The sequence below is a fragment of the Sciurus vulgaris genome (assembly GCF_902686455.1).
Source record: "Sciurus vulgaris genome assembly, chromosome: 1".
Lineage (NCBI taxonomy): Eukaryota > Metazoa > Chordata > Mammalia > Rodentia > Sciuridae > Sciurus > Sciurus vulgaris.
Window position 1 is genome coordinate 113,675,067 of NC_136461.1, and position 19,555 is coordinate 113,694,621.

The 19,555-nt window shown below is 42.8% G+C and overlaps 1 protein-coding gene and 1 pseudogene across 2 annotated transcripts; both read right to left on the reverse strand.

The window, feature by feature from the left end:
- Positions 1-328: 328 nt before the first annotated feature.
- Positions 329-10,566, reverse strand: LOC306670475 (uncharacterized protein). The gene is made up of 6 exons (XM_079155108.1): positions 10,481-10,566; positions 9,424-9,583; positions 7,136-8,642; positions 6,124-6,151; positions 3,310-6,045; positions 329-1,961 (listed from the first exon to the last, which is right to left on the reverse strand). Exons 2-6 carry the CDS (start codon positions 9,559-9,561, stop codon positions 917-919), a joined length of 5,454 nt encoding a protein of 1,817 aa, XP_079011234.1. The 5' UTR covers positions 9,562-9,583; positions 10,481-10,566; the 3' UTR covers positions 329-916.
- A 5,561-nt stretch (positions 10,567-16,127) lies between these two features.
- On the reverse strand, positions 16,128-17,350 carry LOC306670933 (ribosomal protein uL30-like; annotated as a pseudogene). The gene has a single exon. The product of its transcript is annotated as a ribosomal protein uL30-like (transcript).
- Between the last annotated feature and the right edge of the window lie 2,205 nt (positions 17,351-19,555).

The window sequence follows — 19,555 nt, forward strand, 5'->3', positions numbered from 1 at the left end:
GTCTCAACTTTATTATCTTTCTTATGTTCTTTTGTATCAAGAAGCAGATGTTCACATCAGGTAGAAATCAATAATTTTTCTGTTCTGAATTTAGTGTGCATTGTCATTGAAACATCTTAACTCTTTTTTGGGGAGTATGCAGCTCCATTTTTAGCTCCTAAGGAGATGTGAAGCAAACAGATCTGGACTCCTTATTATTAATATCTGAGTGCTTTACTGCCATCTATGTGTTCAGAGGTAGAAGAAAAAATGTGCATCTGACTCCATGACAGGGAGCTATGTTTGTGTTTGTGGGTATGAAAGAGAAGAGAAACAATGCTTCGAAGAAAAGTTTGTTGTCAATTTTAATGCAGTGCAGTTTTTGTCCTTATATCTAGGAGGACATGACAATAAATTCAATAGTGTACAGAGTTCTAATGGTGACAAAAAAGATGAAAATATTCTGAATCTTTACCTAGAGAACTACCACATTCTTTCTTTAGGACATGGAATGTATATATTAGAGAAATTTTGGTTCTTAAACTATATGTCTTAGCTTCTTGGATAGGTTTTTTAATAATCAATTAAATAAAAATCTAGAATATCCTAATTTTGAGTCTCAAAATAATTTTTAATGCTCATTTTTTTCCTTAAATATACAGAACACTTTATTATATACTTCTGATATAGGCCCAAATGCTGTTTATTTCTTCCATTCACTATTTTCTATCCAAGGAGCTCAGTGATTATAGAGCCTTACAAAAAGACCAGCACCAAACAAAATTAATAAGAATACAGTACTATAGTTAATACAGAAGAACAGACATAAAATCCCAAATACCAAAAGAAGGACTCTGTTAAATATCCTATTTTCTTACTTTGTGTCTCATCTTTCATTAAGTTCTTATCTTGGGTAAGTTTGTTTTCTACTTACTTTTTATTCAAAATAATAACACCTTTGTTCTTGGACATATTCATAGAGTGGAGTATTACTATCTAAGTAGAGGGAATGTGAGTCTGTTCTTCCCTTCCCATGGTAATCTCTGGCTTCAGAGCCTCTTGTCTGCTTATCATCTACATCCTGACTGTATCTTCTGATGTCCCCAGATGGATTAGTTCCTGACTCTTGCCTTTGACTTTCCTCACCCCATGTGATTGAATTTATTGGTAAATACCTATACTCTTTAGCTCCCATAGGGTCTTGACTATATAGGGAATGATCAGAAAAGGATCTTTGACTTCTGCTTATGTTGTCAAATGATGGCTCATAGCTATCACTTGATTGGCTCTGCCTATATTCTTGCCTTTCATTAGTGCTGAAACCAGATTGCTTTCTAGTAGGACTAGATTCCAAATGTCCACAAAATGACATGTATTGTCTATGACCAGATCCAGAGTGGTCACTTGACTGACTGTGAATATAACCCTTATTTCCAGTTGTACCAAATTGAGATTGAACATCCGTGTCACTTGACTGTTCAGGAATTACTATAGAATGGACATGACTAGATCCTTGTCTTCTTGATACATGGGATCCAGACTGATTGTAGGAATCAACTAATTGCCCTTGACTTACTTCAGACTGTCCATGATTTGAAACCTGCCTTCCTGCTCTTCCAGTTGCTTTGAATCCACTTTGATCAGAGATAGAAAAGGATTGTCCATGTGTGGACACAGGAGTATTTGTAGCTCTGCCTGTTGACCTCAAAGGGCTAGTTGTGCAACTGCTACTTCTGCTACCCCCAGAAGGTCCATACCCAGACTGCCCATAGTCATACTCTGCACGACCATAACTGCCATGCCTCCAACTGTGACCTGATCCATGTCTTTGTTTTCTACTATTTTGTGACTGAAAATGTCTTCTTCCAGACTGACCATGAATACTACTTGATTGCCACCTTATATTATCTCTTGACAGCTGGTGAGAATTATGTGACTGTGTATAACCAGATCCCAATTCTTCATGGTGAGATCCAGCATGACCCTGAGTGGATCCTGAGTATCTCTGTGAGACTTCTGAATGCTTTTCACTGTCAGTGGATTCACTGTAAAGAGGTGACCTTCTTGGAGTTGTATGGGAACTACTATGTGGGGATTGTCCATGGGCAGACTGCCCATGACTGCTGGTACCTTGGGACTGTGCATGAGCAGTTTCCTTTCTCCCCTGTATACTGGAATCTGATTCTCCATGTTGAGATCCAGCATGGCCCTGAGAGGATCCTGAAAGTGATGTTGCTGAGTGTTCTTCGCTGCCACTGGACTCAGTGTGAATAACTGTCCTCCTTGTGGTTCTCCTTGACCCAGAGAGTGGGGATTCTCCATGGCCAGACTGTGCGCCTCTAGTGGTGTCTCTGGACTGTCCATGAGCAGTTTCCTGTCTCTCTTGACTTGTGGATCCCGACTCTCCATGTTGAGATCCAGCATGTCCCTGAGTGGATCCTGAGTGTCTGTGAGAGATGTCTGACTGCCACTCACTTTCACTTGACTCAGTATGAATAGACGATCTCCTTGGAGTTGTCCTGGACTCAGAGAGTGAGGACTGCCTCTGGCCAGACTGTGCTTGTCTAGTGGTGTCTCTGGACTGTCCATGAGCAAGTTCCCTGTCTCTCCTTGCCTTGTGGATCCCGACTCTCCATGTTGAGATCCAGCATGTCCCTGAGTGGATCCTGAGTGTCTGTGGGAGATGTCTGACTGCCCCTCACTTTCACTTGACTCAGTGTGAATAGACCATCTCCTTGGAATTGTCCTGGACTCAGAGTGTGAGGACTGCCTCTGGCCAGACTGTGCGCGTCTAGTGGTGTCTCTGGACTGTCCATGAGCAGTTCCCTGTCTCTCTTGCCTTGTGGATCCCGACTCTCCATGTTGAGATCCAGCATGTCCCTGAATGGATCCTGAGTGTCTGTGGGAGATGTCTGACTGCCCCTCACTTTCACTTGACTCAGTGTGAATAGACGATCTCCTTGGAGTTGTCCTGGATTCAGAGTGTGAGGACTGCCTCTGGCCAGACTGTGCGCGTCCAGTGGTGTCTCTGTAATGTCCATGAGCAGTTCCCTGTCTCTCTTGCCTTGTGGATCCTGACTCTCCATGTTGAGATCCAGCATGTCCCTGAGTGGATCCTGAGTGTCTGTGGGAGATGTCTGACTGCCCCCTCACTTTCCACTTGACTCAGTGTGAATAGACGATCTCCTTGGAGTTATCCTGGACTCAGAGTGTGAGGACTGCCTCTGGCGAGACTGTGCGCGTCTAGCGGTGTCTCTGGACTGTCCATGAGCAGTTCCCTGTCTCTCTTGCCTTGTGGATCCCGACTCTCCATGTTGAGATCCAGCATGTCCCTGAGTGGATCCTGAGTGTCTGTGGGAGATGCCCGATTGCCCTTCACTGCCACTGGACTCAGTGTGAATAGACGATCTCCTTGGAGTTGTCCTGGACTCAGAGTGTGAGGACTGCCTCTGGTCAGACTGTGCACGTCTAGCGGTGTCTCCGGACTGTCCATGAGCAGTTCCCTGTCTCTCTTGACTTGTGGATCTTGACTCTCCATGTTGAGATCCAGCATGTCCCTGAGTGGATCCTGAGTGTCTGTGGGAGATGCCCGATTGCCCTTCACTGCCACTGGACTCAGTGTGAATAGACGATCTCCTTGGAGTTGTCCTGGACTCAGAGTGTGAGGACTGCCTCTGGCCAGACTGTGCACGTCCAGTGGTGTCTCTGGACTGTCCATGAGCAGTTCCCTGAGTCTCTTGACTTGTGGATCCTGACTCTCCATGCTGAGATCCAGCATGTCCCTGAGTGGATCCTGAGTGCCTGTGGGAGATGTTTGACTGCCCCTCACTTTCACTTGACTCAGTGTGAATAGACGATCTCCTTGGAGTTGTCCTGGACTCAGAGTGTGAGGACTGCCTCTGGCCAGACTGTGCACGTCTAGTGGTGTCTCTGGACTGTCCATGAGCGGTTCCCTGTCTCTCTTGCCTTGTGGATCCCGACTCTCCATGTTGAGATCCAGCATGTCCCTGAGTGGATCCTGAGTGTCTGTGGGAGATGTCTGACTGCCCCTCACTTTCACTTGACTCAGTGTGAATAGACGATCTCCTTGGAGTTGTCCTGGATTCAGAGTGTGAGGACTGCCTCTGGCCAGACTGTGCACGTCCAGTGGTGTCTCTGGACTGTCCATGAGCAGTTCCCTGTCTCTCTTGCCTTGTGGATCCCGACTCTCCATGTTGAGATCCAGCATGTCCCTGAGTGGATCCTGAGTGTCTGTGGGAGATGCCCGATTGCCCTTCACTGCCACTGGACTCAGTGTGAATAGACGATCTCCTTGGAGTTGTCCTGGACTCAGAGTGTGAGGACTGCCTCTGGTCAGACTGTGCACGTCTAGCGGTGTCTCCGGACTGTCCATGAGCAGTTCCCTGAGTCTCTTGACTTGTGGATCTTGACTCTCCATGTTGAGATCCAGCATATCCCTGAGTGGATCCTGAATGTCTGTGGGAGATGCCCGACTGCCCTTCACTGCCACTGGACTCAGTGTGAATAGACGATCTCCTTGGAGTTGTCCTGGACTCAGAGTGTGAGGACTGCCTCTGGCCAGACTGTGTGCGACTAGTGGTGTCTCTGGACTGTCCATGAGCGGTTCCCTGTCTCTCTTGCCTTGTGGATCCTGACTCTCCATGTTGAGATCCAGCATGTCCCTGAGTGGATCCTGAGTGTCTGTGGGAGATGTCTGACTGCCCCTCACTTTCACTTGACTCAGTGTGAATAGACGATCTCCTTGGAGTTATCCTGGACTCAGAGTGTGAGGACTGCCTCTGGCGAGACTGTGCGCGTCTAGCGGTGTCTCTGGACTGTCCATGAGCAGTTCCCTGTCTCTCTTGCCTTGTGGATCCCGACTCTCCATGTTGAGATCCAGCATGTCCCTGAGTGGATCCTGAGTGTCTGTGGGAGATGCCCGATTGCCCTTCACTGCCACTGGACTCAGTGTGAATAGACGATCTCCTTGGAGTTGTCCTGGACTCAGAGTGTGAGGACTGCCTCTGGCCAGACTGTGCACGTCCAGTGGTGTCTCTGGACTGTCCATGAGCAGTTCCCTGAGTCTCTTGACTTGTGGATCCTGTCTCTCCATGCTGAGATCCAGCATGTCCCTGAGTGGATCCTGAGTGCCTGTGGGAGATGTTTGACTGCCCCTCACTTTCACTTGACTCAGTGTGAATAGACGATCTCCTTGGAGTTGTCCTGGACTCAGAGTGTGAGGACTGCCTCTGGCCAGACTGTGCACGTCTAGTGGTGTCTCTGGACTGTCCATGAGCGGTTCCCTGTCTCTCTTGCCTTGTGGATCCCGACTCTCCATGTTGAGATCCAGCATGTCCCTGAGTGGATCCTGAGTGTCTGTGGGAGATGTCTGACTGCCCTTCACTTTCACTTGACTCAGTGTGAATAGACGATCTCCTTGGAGTTGTCCTGGACTCAGAGAGTGAGGACTGCCTCTGGCCAGACTGTGCTTGTCTAGTGGTGTCTCTGGACTGTCCATGAGCAGTTCCCTGTCTCTCTTGCCTTGTGGATCCCGACTCTCCATGTTGAGATCCAGCATGTCCCTGAGTGGATCCTGAGTGTCTGTGGGAGATGCCCGATTGCCCTTCACTGCCACTGGACTCAGTGTGAATAGACGATCTCCTTGGAGTTATCCTGGACTCAGAGTGTGAGGACTGCCTCTGGCCAGACTGTGCGTGTCCAGTGGTGTCTCTGGACTGTCCATGAGCAGTTCCCTGTCTCTCTTGACTTGTGGATCCTGTCTCTCCATGTTGAGATCCAGCATGTCCCTGAGTGGATCCTGAGTGTCTGTTTGAATCTTCTGAGTATTCTTGACTGTCACTGGTCTGACTCCCACTTTGTCTTCTAGTTACACTTGATTTTGATTGTGTGGTTTGTCCCTGTCCTCTGGGAATATATTCACTTCTCCTATATCCTTTTTGGTCATGACCAGAGGATTTACCTGAATTAAACTCATGTTGACTGTAACTAGAAGACTGACCTGAGCCTGACCCATGTTGACCAGATTGAGACTTGCCCAAACCAGACCTGTGCTCTCCAAAGCCAGAGGACTGACCTGAGTGAGATCCGTGCTGCCCGAAGCCAGAGGACTGGCCCGAGCCAGACCTGTGCTGCCCGAAGCCAGAGGAATGACCTGAGCTATGTTGACCATAGCCAGAGGACTGGCCCGAGCCAGACCCGTGCTGCCCAAAGCTAGAGGACTGGCCTGAGCCAGACCCGTGCTCCCCAAAGCTAGAGGACTGGCCTGAGCCAGACCCGTGCTGCCCGAAGCCAGAGGACTGGCCCGAGCCAGACCCGTGCTGCCCAAAGCCAGAGGAATGACCTGAGCTATGTTGACCATAGCCAGAGGACTGGCCCGAGCCAGACCCGTGCTGCCCGAAGCCAGAGGAATGACCTGAGCTATGTTGACCATAGCCAGAGGACTGGCCCGAGCCAGACCCGTGCTGCCCAAAGCTAGAGGACTGGCCTGAGCCAGACCCGTGCTCCCCAAAGCTAGAGGACTGGCCTGAGCCAGACCCGTGCTGCCCGAAGCCAGAGGACTGGCCCGAGCCAGACCCGTGCTGCCCAAAGCCAGAGGAATGACCTGAGCTATGTTGACCATAGCCAGAGGACTGGCCCGAGCCAGACCCGTGCTGCCCAAAGCTAGAGGACTGGCCTGAGCCTGACCCGTGCTGCCCGAAGCCAGAGGTCTGGCCTGAGCCAGACCCATGCTGCCCGAAGCCAGAGGACTGACCTGAGTGAGACCCATGCTGCCCGAAGCCAGAGGTCTGGCCTGAGCCAGACCCGTGCTGCCCGAAGCCAGAGGACTGGCCCGAGCCAGACCCGTGCTGCCCAAAGCCAGAGGAATGACCTGAGCTATGTTGACCATAGCCAGAGGACTGGCCCGAGCCAGACCCGTGCTGCCCAAAGCTAGAGGACTGGCCTGAGCCTGACCCGTGCTGCCCAAAGCTAGAGGACTGGCCTGAGCCAGACCCGTGCTGCCCGAAGCCAGAGGTCTGGCCTGAGCCAGACCCATGCTGCCCAAAGCCAGAGGTCTGGCCTGAGCCAGACCCGTGCTGCCTGAAGCCAGAGGACTGGCCCAAGCCAGACTCGTGCTGTCCAAAGCCAGAGGACTGACCTGAGTGAGACCCGTGCTGCCCGAAGCCAGAGGACTGGCCCGAGCCAGACCCGTGCTGCCCGAAGCCAGAGGACTGATTTGTGCCTGAACTGTGCTGCCCGAAGCCAGAGGACTGGCCTGAGCCAGACCCGTGCTGCCCGAAGCCAGAGGACTGGCCCGATCCAGACCCGTGCTGCCCGAAGCCAGAGGACTGATTTGTGCCTGAACTGTGCTGCCCAAAACCAGAGGAATGACCTGAGCTTTGTTGACCATAGCCAGAGGACTGACTTGAGCCAGACCCACACTGGCCACAGCAAGACTGACCTATGTCAGAGCCATGATACCCAAAACCAGAGGACTGACTGGAACCTGTTCCATGTTGTTCATAGCTACAGGACTGACCTGAACCAGAACCATGCTGACCACATTTGGAAAATTCATTTGGACCAGACCCCTTTTGATGAGAGTTTGAATACTGTCCACAAGAACCAGATCTATGTTGACCACAGCTAGAAGACTGACTTGTTCCAGAGCCATATTGTGCACAGCAAGAGGATTGATTTGAGCCTCTTCCTTGTTGTCCTCCACAGTTCTGTGGTTGACCACATTCTTTAGATCCATGTCTTCTCTGACTACAAGACTGGCTGCAGGAACTAGGCTCAGATTGACCATAGGACTGCCCTCCTGAGACACATCTATGACCTTGTCCTCCACTACTTCCTGATCGACAAGTTGACTGAGTACAGCTAGATGGATTTCCTTGCCCTTTAAATCTACTTGTCTGACAAGAGCTAGAGGCATTTTGTGGCCTTCCACACCCACCTGAATTACTGTAACCACATGCATGACTTTGTCTCCTACTGTCTCCTGAACCTTCAGAGCTAGACCCAAGATTTTGTCCTCCACTCTTTCTTGACTGTGTAGAGTTTGATTCATGTTCACTAGTTTCTAGTCCATGTGACAAACCACCATGACCTTTCCTTTCCTTACTCTTTGACCCAGATCCAGATTCATATTCCTCCCCAGATTCCCTAGAGGGGCTACCATGTGACTTGTTTCTTTCCCATAGTTCTCCAGAGTTGGAACTATATCTCTCTTCGCCACTACTCCAGGAGTGTCCAGAACTAGACCCCTGGTACCTTTTCTCCGATCCTTCTGAACTGGATAATTCACCTTGCCTTCTCAGCCGCCTGGAGTTGGACCCATGTCTGTATTTTGCAGTCCCCCTTGAACCCCCAGAACTATATCCAAGCTCCTCTCCCTCATTCCAACTTGAATGTCTGTAACCTTTTTTCCGTCCTCGTGTCTCCTCTTCTTCCTCTTCTGTTTCATTTTCTTCTTGGTGTCGGTGACCATGCCTATTCTTCTTTGACCCTGAAGCTTTGCAGTATTCTTTGCTGAGAACCTTGTTGCAGGCCATGGCCAGCTTGAATACCATTAGAAGAAACTCAGTAAAGTCTAGTCTTCGATCGTGGTCTCGATCCAGCATATGCATGATGACATCTACTGTGTCTGGATCATCTGGGTTCTATATATGAGTGACACACCAAGGGAGACCTGGTCAGTGTAGCCCATATTATCAACTAAAACAACTAAGTGGGGCTATGGATTTGTGGGTATTTCACATTCTGTAGTTTTAGTCCAATCAAGCATTACTTTCAGCTAGCAGGACCTAGCAAATATGAAGGAGTAATAGAAAATAGAGACTATTGGAATCCTCCAAAGAAAACCTTTCAAGAATTTAAGCTAGAAATTTATGTGTTCAAGTATGGCATATGGGAAGGAGTGGAAGAAACCACACTTGGTTAACTGGTATATCTTAGTTTTATATAAATTTTAAATATACATGTTAACATATTCTATGTTAGGACCTATTATTTTGAAGTCAATAACAGTCCTTCCCATGTAGATGGAAAAAAGTGCTTGTATTTTTTTTTTTTTTTTTTTTTTTTTTTTATCTCCCTGGGCACATTATTAACTCCCTTGTGGATAATATCCAGACTCTATACACTTTTCCCTACTTGACAGGATAACTTATTACTTCATGTAGTACAAATTTATTTTCTGCTTTTTCAGAAGGGAAGCCTGAGTGCATGAGAAGGACTGAGTCTATAAGTTGGGTGTGCACAGGAAAGTGAGGAAGAAACATTTGCCTTTTAAAAATACATATGCCTTAATAAACTTTATAATGTCCACAAAGTTTTGCTCTTAGTGTTTTCTCAAAGGCCTTTGGGGTGCCCTTCACAGCTAATCTTGGTTCTATAACAGAGCACATGCAAGACCCTAGTGGTCTTGCACATGGTCCTCACCTTCAGAATTGGACGAAATTCTTTCTCCAGAAGTTCCTTTAGTTCATCCTTACTCAGTGTGCCACATTCCCCATCTTGCTTGGTATATTTATAGAAAATATCTATGACAGTGACAACACTTCTTAAAAGATCTGTCATCTTTTTGCAAGTTTAAGTAAACCTAGAATGAAAAAATAACAAAAAACTATTATTCATTTTCTTTTCTTTTAATTCATCTACACTCTCATTTGATTTTATCTCATTTTATTTTATTGTTCAAGAACAGAGTTGAATCTGAGCATCACACAGTTCTCATTTCAATATTATTATTTTTCAAACCTCTGTCTCTTTTAAGCTTCAACATATAAGTATGGATTAGGGATTTTATAGCACTGTTCAACATAGCGAAAACTTTATTAACTTTGAATTACTTTGCTAAGTTCAAGAAATGGCATGTTGTTGGTCCAATGAGGATTAGATCTCAGGGTGCTCCATATTTTGTATCATGAATGAATATAGTCTCTGCATAATGTCTCTACAATTTGGTTACTTTTGGGTGTCGTCCTAGAGCTTCCAAAGTTTCCAGACCCACATAGACACCATTGCCCCATTCTCTCTAGTTTTACTGCTGCTGTTCTTGAGTCAAAAGTGATAGTTCTTCTGCCATGACATTTGCATCCCCTTTGGGCAGCAGAAGTATACTGGATCCAAGTCGTGAATTCAGCAAATTAAAAATGAGGAAATGAGCCAATCTCAGCACTTGATCAAACACCGTTCTTTTTCATTAACCAGGGAGTAAAGCTTAGCAATGGAGGCAGGAGTTTGACTAGCAGATAATTAGATCTTGAAGCTGTAGGAACCAACGCTGAACAAGCAGGAGACTCTACCACAATGTCAAACTCTTCCCTATTTGAGCTATACAGTCCAGAAAAAACAATGACATACAAAAAAGCAACAAAAAGAAAAAAAGGAAAGAATGACAAAATATATGCAATCTCTGCCTTATCTCTACTCTTTAGTTTCTAATATGGATAACACCAAATATTCATAAATGTAACAGAATGAGATTTTCTCTCACCTGGTTTACCAAAGGAACAAGTAGGATAAAGCCTGATGCAGCTTGCAGGGTAATGGTGGATTGGAATAGTGATCCTTATATAGCTTATAAAATGTGGGTGCTGTCCTCTGTGGGAAGGACTGATAATTTCCAATCAAATCTAACTCCACCTCTCTACATGTTTATCTTCCTCCTTCTTCACATTCTCATCTCTAAGGTGATTGCCTAAAGGCTGGTACTGTGCCCCACCTTCCAGTATGAGGACATGTTGCAGGACAATTTGTTTAGGGTCAGAGACGTGTGAAAAGAAGAGGCTTCATTTTAGAAAACTCACGTAATTTGTTTCCTTTATCTAATACCCACAGAAAGTAGCAGAGTGAAAGATAGTTGGCAGGTGCACAAAAAATTTAATTAGAAATGAACCCAAACTACTAGGTTTACTTAATTCATATCTCTTTGCAATTATAACTTCCATTTATTGACAATTTACTATGTTCTAGTGTGCTGAATGTTTCACATACCATATCATCTCTTCACAACATTTCTATATGCATTTATATTTCATTTTACAGATCAAGATCCAAGTTTAGGAAGCATAAAAGTATTTAGAGTTATAGCTACAAGGTGGAGGAATCAGGATTTGAACTCACATCTACCTTATTATAGCACCATTACTCTTAATCATTTCACTAGCTTACTCTATTTATTGCATAACTGCTATGCAAAAATTCTGCACCATTTTAGGACTTCAGTCAAATACAGATAATATGAAAGAGTAGTGTAAAGAGCACTGCAAGCATTCTCTGACCCTATGAAGGCTCTTTTATAGGCTATAAAGTATAATGGACTGTATATAAAAGTAATGTTTTCAGACGTGTTCAAGGTGAATTTAGAGTGGGCTTTCTTCCAACACTCTGTTATCCATTGGTAATTTGATTTCTTTGGGACCCTTGGGAAACTGTCAGTTATATACATAAAATAGGTCAAATATATTTGAGGGTAGAAAGATAATCAGAAAGCTGTGTTAGGCATGATAAGCCAGCTCTTCTGTATTTTGCCACCAGTTGATTATGAGAATAGATATTATTAAGTGCTCACTGTCTTTCTAGACATGGTGGTTTTACATATTTATTTCTCATGGTAACCTTGTAAGGTCAGAATTACCCTGTCTTACATATGAGGTAGAAACATAAAGAAATTTAAAAGTGCTTAAATTCACACAGGGTCAGTGTCAGCATGATGATAGAAACACATGCTGTCTGATGCTAAGGCCTGGCATTTTTAACCACACATACACCATATATCTGGGCTCAGTCAGCTCCTATCTGGGCACTTCTTTGAGGCAGTTATCATATCTTATTCACCTCATCCTCTAGACAGTGTCTGGAGCTTGGTAAATTCTTAGAATGAGCATCTGTTCACAAAATATTAATGAATTTGCCCGAGATATCATAGCTAGGGAGTCTTTCTACAGAAAAACCATACAGAAAGTTGTTTTCCCTTGATATTATAGTCATTCTCAATTATATGAATCTTTTAGAATGCTGTTTTTGTTAAAATTATTTCTGTGTCAAGAAGACTTTTAGGCCCCACACTCCACATTGAGATAGAATTGTAAAGTCTTCCCCTAGGGTAACTCCAGCATTCTAGTTTAGAGCTTTGAAACTCTCCATAGTTTGTCACATCTCAGAACTCTGCCATTTACTCTTTTATACCCTTTGCATTCAGGGTTTTCTTCCTCTTCTCACTTGCTTAACATATGGATAAAAATAAAGACTTTGTAATCAGAAAGACTTGAGTTCAAATCTCAGCTCTACCTTTTTACTAGCTGTGTTACTTGAGCAACTAAGCTTTTCAGCCTCAGCTTCCAAACTTAAAGAATGGGAATAACAGCACCAACCGTACTGATAGAAATAATACGTGGTATATATTAAATGCCTAGTAAACTATGTAATTATTGCAAGCTCATTTTTGCTAAATATTTCATAGCATCTAGCACAGGGTTTTATATGTAAGAGGTGCTTGAGTGCATTTGGTAAAAACAAATTAGAAACCAGTAGTAGACCTTTTAAGGCAGAAATACTATTTGTGTGTCAAAAGTATTGCCTGGAAGGTAAGTTCTGACTTTTTAAAATAGAGCACCTTTAGTGAAACATAATTTATATGTCACAAAATTTAGCCTTTAAAAGTGTATGATTTAGTGGGTCCTTGTGTATGCATGGTTGAGCAAGAAAGTCATGGTTCTCGTGGTGTCTGTGTCCTTAGGTAAGTTTCCCCACTTTCAGTGCTTCAGTTTTCCCTATTTAATAACCATAAGGTATTATTAGTGTCACAAGTGGACACGTGTCAGATTATTTCAGTGGCAATTCTGAAGAACAATTATTGTCACCATTTCAGAGAGGACTAACTACCATTTGGAAAGGAACCAAAGTACTGGTTTCTAAGGATTAATTTGATAATATCAGTAGAGACCTTTGCTTGCTCAGGTTCTGAAAAGATATTTAGTTCAAAGAATCAGAGGCCTGGAGAACACAACTAAGGCACAATTCTAGCTATAATACTTCCTGTTTGGGTCTTCTTTCTGCTTATTCCATAGTCACATTGTCCTAGGCTGCCAGGAACCACCAGACATTTTGACTATACACCCATTTGGTGGAGCTTAGGCACTGTGGGCCACTGGATTGTCTTCAAAAGGAAAAAAAAATGACTTTGAATATTAAAAGCAACTTTAATTGCATATGTGAAAGTTCCAGCTTTTGTTTTTTCACTTGATGTTGGATTTGTTTCTACATCTAATCTTATTCTAGGTGAACCTTCTCCAAGTTAGAGTAATCTGCTTTATTTCCTATTGTGTTCAAATAAAGAATTTGCCTTAGGACCTAAGAGAATTTGTGTCTATCATTTTTTTCTGTGCTGTGATTCTTAGAAATCCCTGTTTCAGTGTTGTTCAATGAACTCGACTTAGAGCTGATACCTGTGACTTTATCCAGGAACACTGATATGTATTAAAAATCTTTTCTCCAAAAGCAGTTTAGGGACCTGTTCTTGGCCTGTAGATGATGATATAGTAGGGAAAAAATTAATTTTACTTAAGACAGGTGGATCATTTTTGTATCCTAGATCCACCTGTAATATGGTAAACTTTCTAAATTTGAGTATGTTTCCACACCTGTGTGATGGGGCCAATTACAGACATCTTAGAATTAGATGACATATATTAAGATAATGCTTAGTACATGATGAAAATTCAATGTATTTTCCTTTTTACTATCAAGTTTAATCTGATTTAGAAAGATACAAATTAGGTTTGGGTGGGTGATGATTCCTAGAGATGATTTTTAACTCTGTTCACTCCTCATGGTCTCTCTTTCTAGGTAAAATCAGGACAAGTTTTTGGAACTTGGCCTTCAAAGGAACTAAAAATTTTATTATGAAAAATCCAGGAGGAAGACCTACTACCTACACCAGCCAAGATTGCCCTCATCCACAGATTCCTTCTTATTTTTTCCACAAGATTGTTGATATCTTGAGATTCATGTATTGGAGCAATAGGGTTCTCACAAAGAGGATGCTGGCTAACACACCCAGGCTTTCCAAATACAATATGGGGCTTCAGTGACCTGTTAGATTTAACTCAGATATCCCACCTGGAATCTCCTGATGCTTGCTGAACTCTCCTTAGGGCCATATCTGAAGTCTAAATCTTGGATGCTTATATGGTCCTTACAGTCACAGTATCAATAACCTGTGATGACATTGTGGAGAAGAGATTGCTCTGTGATGGATTTGGAAACTTACTGGCTAGTTAAAACTCACTGAAGGAAAAGGAACTTAATTGGCATTAGAACTCCTAGTTCTAGTGAATTCATTTAGTGAATACTAAATGAGCTCAGTTATATATTTTGACAAATTGCAAGGCACTAATATAAGTAAAGCAGGTGGTTTTCTTCTTAAAAGAACCTCTGCAATTAGAGTAGTTTCCTAAAAATCTTTAACTGTATGCTCAAAATGTTGTAGCATTTTGTGCATTTACATTCTCTTTTTTGGCTGGGGGGTACTGGGGATTGAACTCTGGGGCACTTGACCACTGAGCCACATCCCCAGCCCTATTTTATATTTTATGTAGAGACAGTCCCACTGAGTTGTTTAGCACTGTGCTTTTGCTGAGGGTGACTTTGAACTCTTGATCCTCCTGCCTCAGCCTCCTGAGCCTCTGGGATTACAGGCATGTGCCACTGCTCCTGGCTGCATTTACATTCTTTTGAATATTATTTGGTGAGTAAAAATATTGACCTTTTAACCACAAATGTGATTTTTGGAACTATTTATAAACATTTGGATCCAAGTTCATAAGTAAAGGGAATAACTGATAAGGTTAGAGAACAGAAGTCCATTCTTGAGTATGAATTTAAAGTAATTGGACTCATTTCTTTGGTCCAGGGACTCTCAACAATTCATTTTACTTCACTGAATATTTTTTTAGAACTTTCTACGGTTTCATGACCCTTTTCTTTTTTTTTTTTTTTTTCGTTTTTTGTTTTTTGTTTTTCCATGATTTTGTGATACATCATTTTAAAATAATCTGATTTCACAAGTGCTCTCCAATAGAAAAGTAACACATATATAGAATCTTCCTCGCAGGTTAAACTCTGGAACCAAACCTAATTAATTACCTCATAAGCTGGCACATTTTAAGACATTCCTATGCATCTCACTCAATTTTCATAGCTGTATTTGAGGGTCTCCAAGAGCCAAAACTGCAGCAGAGCTGACCCAAAGGACCAAGAAACATAATGATTAAGCATGTTTTCAGTTTAACTGGGCTCTGACATTCTCACCAACTGCTTAGACAGCAAGCTGAAGCAAGTGAGGGAACAGAGGGAGTACCACTTTTAGGGGTAGACAGAAAACAAATAGTATCCACTTTTTTCAGGATTAACATCTCCAGAAGCCTTGTTGATCTACCTCATTACCAGAAAGATAAAGGACACTTAAGTCCAGAATATGGAAAAACAAACCCAAGCAAGTTGCCTGTCTGGGTCCTAAAAGTCAAATAGTGCTAATTTCATCCATGCCAAACAAGAAATGACTCTTCTTCCTAATCTGTATTTTAAGGAGAAGGCTGATCAGGGAAACCTGGAAATTTCATCCTGAACCCCAGGTGGGGGAAATGGTCAGTAACGTAGAGTTATAGATGGTGCAAAAGTGAACAATCTGTCACTATTTTTTGGTACTGGGGATTGAACCCAGGGATGCTTTACTACTGAGCTACATCCTCCCACACACTTTTTTAAAACTTTGAGACAGGGTCTTGTTAAATTGCTGAGGCTGGCCTCAAATTTGTAATCTTCCCTCAGTCTCCTGAGCTTTTGAGATTACAGGTGTGTGCCACTATGTTCTTAACAGAAACACAACTGGCTGGTTTCTACAGAACATGGAACCAGAAGACTAGTCCAAATGCTTATAAGAACAGGACTCTCAGAGAAGATGTACAGGTCCTGAAAGAGAAGGGTCTATGAACACCCTGAAATTCCAAGCAAAATTTTGAGTATATGTGTTCACGGTGAAGGGTTCTTCCTCTTTTAAACTCTGAGCTAGTGAAAGGAACTTAAGTCTGTTGCAGGCCAGGATAGAAAGCCCCCAGATACACTTAGAGCCAAGGCAAGTCTCAGAGTTCACAAAGCTGTTGTTCAAAAGGTGGAACATGGACTCAACAGAGACAGAAGAGCACAGATTTTGTACTTTTCTTCCTAAGTATTTCAAGTCTTTTCAAAACAAGACTCTTGGGACCTCTAGATTCAAGTATGCTCCTAGACTTGGTCAACTGCTACAAGTCTTAGGGGGCCTTGTATACATGCTTGGGTTACTCATTCACCAACATTAAACCCCTGACAAAACAGGACTTCTTTCTCCATGGCATGTGTTGATTTCAGAGGCAGAGGTGGGTCAGTGTAGGAAACAGTGGAATTTTTCCTTGGAACTTGTCTCTGATGACAGGTGCCTGCCATGATCATAACTACTGTCTCTTCCCCAATCCCTTCCTTCCATTTTCTTAAGGCAGAAAATAATCTTCTCTGAAGATACTTGATAACAATTCCATAAAACAAAAACATGTACTTCCAATGCACTGCTTTCAGATATTCTGGGTTTAGTTCAGCTAGTGGATGAGCTGATTGATGCGTTCACCCTGATAACCAGGTAGGCCCATCTCCTTGAGGAAGCCCACTCTATTTTTGGTAGCATGATGGGCCACAGAGAGATGGAAAGGGCACAAGAACCTAGAGATCTCCCAGAAATACTTCCCAGGGAAGGCAATTTCATGAATGAGATCTTCCAGACAAATGACATCAAACCTCCCCAGGTGCTCCTCAATCACTGTGTTGTCTGTCAAGGGGATGGTCTTATTCTTGATCTTTGCTTGTCCTCGTTTCAAGATGAGTTCCTGGACAGACTTCAGATTTGGAAATCCCCAAGTCATATAAGGTTCTACTATCCGCAGCATTTTTAGGCTTTTCGGGGTGACTTTAACAAAGACACTACTAAATATTTTCTTCAGACGAAGTCTTGCAATGGTCCTCTGCACCAGCAAACTCACCCCACTAATCCTTTGGATGCATACAACAAAGGCCAAGGAATGTTTATCAGGCATTTTCAAAGCATGAGGTTTCACTTCTAGTCATCTGACACGCACCTGGTCACGTTTCTTCCTCCAAGAATCATGTAGGAATGATTCCAGTCGCTTAAATCTGAACTGTTTTCCTTTTCTCTCTTCTTTGCCAAAAGCGCTTGCTTTGCCTGGGTAGCTTTGAGGGCCTGATAAGCCTTCCTCTTTTTCAGGAGATTTTCTGGAACCAGAGGGTTCTTGTTTCTTTGCTCTTCCTCTGCCATCTTCCCAGAGCTGTGATTCCTGTTTCCTCATGACCCTTTTCTTTGTTACGTTCTTCCCAGAATGAGGCATTCTGAGAATATGTGAAACAGTACGATGAAGCTAGATGGAAACTAAAGCTTGGCCCCTTTGAGCATCAGGGAAAATTGAAGATTTATGTATATATCACACACACACACACATTCTCTCCCTCCGTTCTCTTTCTCTCTCTCTCTCTCTCTGATACACACACATACACAAAGTTAATGTATATTATTAAAGATCTATAACACAAAAGGTCCAGTATTAGGCACAGTGTCTTCAATGAAGTTATACTGGTTTGGGATTAATTATAATTTTGGAATTATCCATCATACTTCTTCAGTGATCTTGATAGACCCTTTTTAAAGGGCATTGAGGATTTGCTATTTGCTTTTTTGGGATTGCCCAGAATGCCTTGTCTGTCTGTCCTTAAATCACTAAAAATTTTAACTAGGGACAGATTTACTCCACAATACATAATGAGACTGATTTTTCATGTGTTCTATATGAGGAAAGAAATGACAAAAATTCTACCGTGGGCTACTTAGGATGATATCTTTGAGTAGGACTAGGGAAAAATAAATCCAGGACCTCTATGAGTTATGGCATCAGGATTAAATTTTAAATCATTAAGTAACTCAATTAATATTATTAATTATTGCCATTGTCTGTGATAATTTCATTTGTTCTCTCTTTAACAATCAATTATGTTTTTAAAATCTATTATAAGTAGTCATTCCGCCTATGCATTCATTCCTTGCCTCTGGCACTAATTGCTTCAGTGTTTAGACCTTCTGAGACTGTCTGTTTATGTCTCACCTCTGAGCATATGAACTCTAAGACAAAGGATAATAAAGTGAGATCTCTGGAAAATCACATCCACAGTATTCCTCTTTTTTTAGTGGGATGTTTTCTTACTTATGGTTTGCTGTCTTGAAAAAGGGACACTAGTTAATTAGCTTAGTGAGTTAATTGCAAAAGGCAGATAGAGTAATTATTTTATGTAACTATTATAGGGTGACTAAGTTCTCAGAGACTTACTGTGTTCCAGAATCTAATCACCCCACCCAGTATCCTCAGTTTTGTGCAAGTTGGAGATACTTTGAGTAGAATCTGTTACCTGAGGTACCAGGACCCCTGACCTTGGAAGACTAACTCTTAGCTTTCTAAGTTATTGAGAGATGACATTTCACTCATATCTGGGATGGGAGTGGTTTAAGAGGCAGGAATACAAATGGAAAATGGGTCCTGGGACGTGGCCCCAAGAGAAAGCTGTTAGCCTAAATTTGTGCCACGACCATTTTCACACATGTTCCCTGAGTCTGGTCCACATAGAAGAATCCAGAGAAGACACAGGGTAAGATTCTTAAAAGATTACATTTCCTGTCTTCTCTCTAAAATCTAAAATAAGCACAGCAGTTTAGCCCAGTGACTAAGAACATGAACTTTGGAATCTGGCAGATCTCGGTTGGAATGCTGCCTTGGTCACTTAGTTAAATTTTCTTCACAGGATTGTCATAAAGCCTAAAAGAGATAGCGAGTAAAGTGCCTAGTACAAAATAGCATTCAATAAATGTACAAGTTGCTATTTTTATTCAAAATCTAAAAATTGCTATCTTTTATATATTTGATCAAAATACTATACTGTTTGCATTTTGTGGACATTGTCATTATGAAACTTACTGTACCAGTTTCGTTTGAGAGCTAAAATCATATGTCAGATATTGTGTTTGGGATCCATCAGTATTTCTGGGTATATAGAACTGTACAAAAGTAGCCTCTGATTGATCTGCTTGGAAGTAGATTGTGGTTCTGGCTCAGTGAACTGGTGGACCCTTTGATTACAGATGATTATGATGCTAATAATCTTGATGCTATTTATTATGGTGATGATAATAATGTGTATTCTGTCCATAATGGAGATATAATCCTCAGATAAAAACCATTTATATTGAAGATTTCAGGTCAAAGTATAGGTCCTAAGTTTAGGATATATAGATTGTCTCCATCTTTCTCTTCCATTCAATCTATTACTGATCCACTAGGGGAGGGGTTATATTGATATATTTGTCCTGCTTCTTGAATCTATAATTTTACTTCCTCTGGTTGCACTCTAGTCCCTGGGAGCATCTCTTCTTGGCTGTCCATGGATCTTAGTTACCTCATCCTCACTAGGAAGACTTACTCTT

Excerpts from the sequence above, each read along its gene's own strand:
- LOC306670475 (XM_079155108.1), bottom strand. The coding sequence starts at position 9,561 with ATGACAGATCTTTTAAGAAGTGTTGTCACTGTCATAGATATTTTCTAT. Across the intron at positions 6,152-7,135 it reads GCAGCACGGGTCTCACTCAG|GTCATTCCTCTGGCTTCGGG; the intron begins GTCAGTCCTCTG and ends AACATAGCTCAG. Across the intron at positions 1,962-3,309 it reads CACTCAGGATCCACTCAGGG|TCATGCTGGATCTCACCATG; the intron begins ACATGCTGGATC and ends ATCCACTCAGGG.